The 4,746-nt window shown below is 47.5% G+C and overlaps 1 protein-coding gene across 1 annotated transcript; it reads right to left on the minus strand.

The window, feature by feature from the left end:
- Positions 1 to 3,970: 3,970 nt before the first annotated feature.
- On the minus strand, positions 3,971 to 4,513 carry LOC128573868 (60S ribosomal protein L34-like). Its single transcript, XM_053574369.1, has one exon. It carries the CDS (start codon positions 4,511 to 4,513, stop codon positions 4,160 to 4,162), a length of 354 nt encoding a protein of 117 aa, XP_053430344.1. The 3' UTR covers positions 3,971 to 4,159.
- Positions 4,514 to 4,746: the final 233 nt, after the last annotated feature.

Genomic DNA, 4,746 nt, shown 5'->3' on the forward strand with positions numbered 1-4,746 from the left:
AGATGATGTGTCTTTTTTTTTTTTTTTTGAAACACAGTCTCACTCTGTCACCCAGGCTGGAGTGCAATAGTGTCATCATAGCTCACAGCAACCTTAAACTTTTGGGCTTAAGTGATTCTCCTGCCTCAGCATCCAGAGCAGCCAGTAGGACTACAGGTGCCCTTCACCATGCCCAGGTAATTTTTTAAATTTTGGGGGGAGATGGGGTCTGGCTCTAGCTCAGGCTGGTCTCATGTTCCTGACCTTAAGGGATCCTCCTACCTCTGCCTCCCAGAGTGCTAGGATTACAAACGTGAGCCACCAGCCCAGGAGTGTGTGCTTTATCCCATCAAAACCTTCCTGCCCCCTCCACGATGACAAGCACACCCTCCCCGTGCTGCTTCCACATGGAAACTCTGCCCCCATACTTCCTGGTCAGCCTAGAACACTCTGCAGAGTTCCCGAAGGTCCACATACATCTGGCTTGGTGCAGATGAACATCCTTGGAGGCCAAGTGTTAAGGGCACTGGAGCCACACAGTGGAAGTTCAGGAACAGGGATTCCCGAATCTGCATTTGGTTGGGGGAGACACTCCACAAATCAGGAACTTCTATTGTGGAACTTATAGAAGCAAAAACTAAGCTTCTATTGTCTTAAACCACCAAGATTTGGAGCTTATCTATCAATGACCCTGGAGGTACCCTAACTAATGAATGAGATTAGTCACATTCAGAGGTGAAGAGATGTTCCTTAATAGGATCCCTAAAATTGACTGGGTGCCCGTGGCTCAGTGGTTAGGGCGCCAGCCACATGTTCACCACTGGTGGATTCAAACTTGGCCTGGGCCTGCTAAACAAAAAGAAAAATACCCAGGCGTTGTGACAGATGCCTGTAGTCCCAGCTACTAAGGAGACTGAGGCAAGAGAATCACTTGAGCCCAGGAATTTGAGGTTGCTGTGAGCTATGACGCCAGAGTACTCTATGTAGGGTGACAAAGTGAGAATCTGTCTCAATTAAAAAAAAAGGGGGGGGGGCCTCGGCACCTGTAGCTCAAGCGGCTAAGGTGCCAGCCACATACACCAGATCTGGCAGGTTTGAATCCAGCCCGGGCCTGCCAAACAACAATGACGGCTGCAACCAAAAAATAGCCGGTCACTGTGACAGGTGCCTGTAGTCCCAGCTACTTGGGAGGGTGAGGCAAGAGAATCGCTTAAGCCCAGGAGTTGGAGGTTGCTGTGAGCTGTGATGCCATAGCACTCTACCCAGGGCAACAGCTTGAGGCTCGGTCTTAAAAAAAGAAAAATCCCTAAAATCCCAACTACAATTAAGGCCTCAATAATTCCATGGGTATTAATGAGGAGAAGTACAGAACATACAAAAATTGAACTGATTGCACAATTGTTTTCCACACAAAAGAGCAAATTGAACTATGTTTTAATGTCAAAAGCTAAATAGCCCTGAGAAAAATGTCATGTATTACAAGCAATAAGTGACAGTCCCAAACATATGTTGATCCCTTTCAACATAAAGAATGAAGAATCCTGGGTTAACCTTCTCCACTTCCAAACCAGTGCCTTCCTGGAGTTAACAATTTCCTTTCACTTTCAACAGAGCAATGGCTGTGCCTTCTTCTACCAGGGCTTCCGATTTGAAAGCCTTCCTTAAACTTGTTTTGATCTTCCTTTGATTCTGAAATGCTCTGATTACATTTCAAAGAGGCTATATTAATTAATGATGATGATCTGACTTAATGTAAGAGGGAATTAGTAAGCCATTCCCTGGCCACTATATAAAAAGAGGGAGTGCTAACAAGTACTAATGGCCTGACAAGGAAATCTCACATCCCCCGGAGTGTTTAACCCGCAGTCACATCCTGAAACATAACCCGGGAGGCTGCTCTAAGCAAGTGGATGTCTGATCTTCCTGGCACATGGAAGACTGTCTATACTCAGATTTCTCAGTTGAATTCTTTCTAAAAAATAGGGCCTGCAAGCAGCATGAAGCTGGGGCCCAGAAATCCATGTCTGGAAAAGCCAACCATCTTACTGTCGACTTAATAGTCGCATTATTGTATAGTATAAACTGTTATATTATTATGTTATATTTTTTATAACATTATATTTCATAATTTATTTATTTTATTACCATTATTTTGAGACGGTGTCTCAGTTTTTCACCCTGGGTAGAGTGCCATGGCATTGTAGCTCACAGCAACCTCTAACTCTTGGGCTCAAGTGATCTTGCCTCAGCCTCCAGAGTAGCTGGGACTACAGGTGCCTGCCATAGGTCTGACTAATTTTTCTATTGGGGCTTTTTTTTGCAGTCTTTGGCCAGGGCTGGGTTTGAACCCGTCACCTCTGGCATATGGGGCCGGCGCCCTACTCCTTTGAGCCACAGGTGCAGCCTGGGTTTTTTTTTTTTTTTTTTTTTGTAGAGACAGAGTCTCACTTTATGGCCCTCGGTAGAGTGCCGTGGCATCACACAGCTCACAGCAACCTCCAACTCTTGGGCTTACGCGATTCTCTTGCCTCAGCCTCCCAAGTAGCTGGGACTACAGGCGCCCGCCACAACGCCCGGCTATTTTTTTTTTTTGAGACAGAGTCTCACTATGTCACCCTAGCTAGAGTGCTGTGATGTCACAGCTCACAGCAACCTCAAACTCTTGGGCTTAAGTGAGTCTCTTGCCTCAGCCTCCCAAATAGCTGGGACTACAGACGCCTGCCACAATGCCTGGCTATTTTTTGTTAAAGTTTGGCCAGGGCTGGGTTTGAACCCGCCACCCTTGGTGTATGTGTCTGGCACCATAACCACTGTGCTATGGGTGCCAAGCCTAATTTTTCTATTTTTTTTTTTTAACATTTTTTTTTTTTTTTTTTTTGTAGAGACAGAGTCTTACTTTACGGCCCTTGGTAGAGTGCCGTGGCCTCACACAGCTCACAGCAACCTCCAACTCCTGGGCTCAAGCGACTCTCCTGCCTCAGTCTCCCAAGTAGCTGGGACTACAGGCGCCCGCCACAATGCCCTGCTATTTTTCTGTTGCAGTTTGGCCGGGGCTGGGCTTGAACCCGCCACCCTCGGTATATGGGGCCGGCGCCCTACCGACTGAGCCACAGGCGCCGCCCCTAATTTTTCTATTTTTAGTAGAGACACAGTCTCTCTGTTGCTCAGGCTGGTCTTGAACTCCTGAGCTCAAGCACTCTACCCGCCTTGGCCTCTCAGAGCGCTAGGATTCTAAGCTTGAGCCACCACACTCAGTTTGTTTCATAATTTATTTTATATTGCAGTTTATTCATTTGTTATCTATTGCACAAGAATTAAAACTCGGGATGGCACCTGTTGGCTCAGTGAGAAGGGCGCCGGCCCCATACACCGAGGGTAGCAGGTTCAAACCCAGCCCCCAGCCAAACTGCAACAACAACAAAAAAATAGCCGGGTGTTGTGGTGGGCACCTGTAATCCCAGCTACTCGGGAGGCTGACGCAAGAGAATCTCCTAAGCCCAAGAGCTGGAGGTTGCTGTGAGCTGTGATGCAAAAGCACTCTACCGAGGGTGACATAGTGAGACTGTCTCAAGAAAAAAAGGAAAAAAAAAAGAATTAAAACTCCCTCAGTGTAGGGTTCTGGTGTTATTCACCTCCATATCCTCAGTGTCTATAAGAGTACATGGGCTGGTTTGGCGCCAGTAGTTCAAGTGGCTAAGGTGCCAGCCACATACATCAGAGCTGGCAGGTTCGAATCCAGCCTGGGCCTGCCAAACAACAGTGACAACTACAACCAAAAAATAGTCGGGCGTTGTGTCAGGCGCCTGTAGTCCTAGCTACTTGGGAGGCTGGGACTATAGGCTCCCACCGCAATGCCCAGCTATTTTTTTTTTTTCAGTCTTAATTTTTACTACTCAAAAAAAACTTCATTTTCTTTTTTTTTTTTTTGGTAGAGACAGAGTTTCACTTTATGGCCTTCGGTAGAGTGCCGTGGCATCACACAGCTCACAGCAACCTCCAACTCCTGGGCTTAAGCGATTCTCTTGCCTCAGCCTCCCAAGTAGCTGGGACTACAGGCGCCTGCCACAACGCCCGGCTATTTTTTGGTTGCAGTTCAGCTGGGGCCGGGTTTGAACCCGCCACCCTGGGTGTATGGGGCCGGCGCCTTACCGACTGAGCCACAGGTGCCGCCCCCATTTTCTTATTTAGCTTTCTGACTCTGTGCTTGTGCCTTCAACACTTTCACAATGATGTTTTGCTCCTCAATAAGGAAAGCACACTTGATCCTGTCACGAATACATTTAGCACACCTGGAACCACCATAGGCCCTGCTGACATGTTTTTTTGTTTTAGACAACCTCATAAGAACTTTAGGTCTCACAGCATGAACCCCTCGAAGTCTGCCTGGGCACACGCCACATGCAGATTTTGGTGCTTTCCTAACCTTCTTGGTATAAAGGTAAACAATTCTGTTACCAGGGGTATGGGACAGCCTGGTTTTGTTAGAGGCTGTATTGTAGGAAAGCCTATGATGGTATGTCAACCGCTGCACCATTTTGAGTGCCTCTAGACAGCGTCCCTGGAAGCCCGGCTATTTTTTTGTTGCAGTTGTCATTGTTGGCTAGCTGGCCCAGGCCGGGCTCAAACCCACCAACCTCTGTGCATGTGGCTGGCACCATAATCACTGTGCTCCGGGTGCCGAGCCAAGAGATCCCATATCGTAAAAAGAGAAAAGGAACCTCTGTTGTCCAGTTCCTGGTTGGTGCAGGGCCACAAAGCCTTAGCCTC

Source organism: Nycticebus coucang, chromosome 21 (assembly GCF_027406575.1).
Source record: "Nycticebus coucang isolate mNycCou1 chromosome 21, mNycCou1.pri, whole genome shotgun sequence".
Taxonomy (NCBI): domain Eukaryota; kingdom Metazoa; phylum Chordata; class Mammalia; order Primates; family Lorisidae; genus Nycticebus; species Nycticebus coucang.

What these genes read in the sequence shown, in the direction of transcription:
- LOC128573868 (XM_053574369.1), bottom strand. Translation starts at nt 4,513, where the DNA reads ATGGTGCAGCGGTTGACATACCATCATAGGCTTTCCTACAATACAGCC.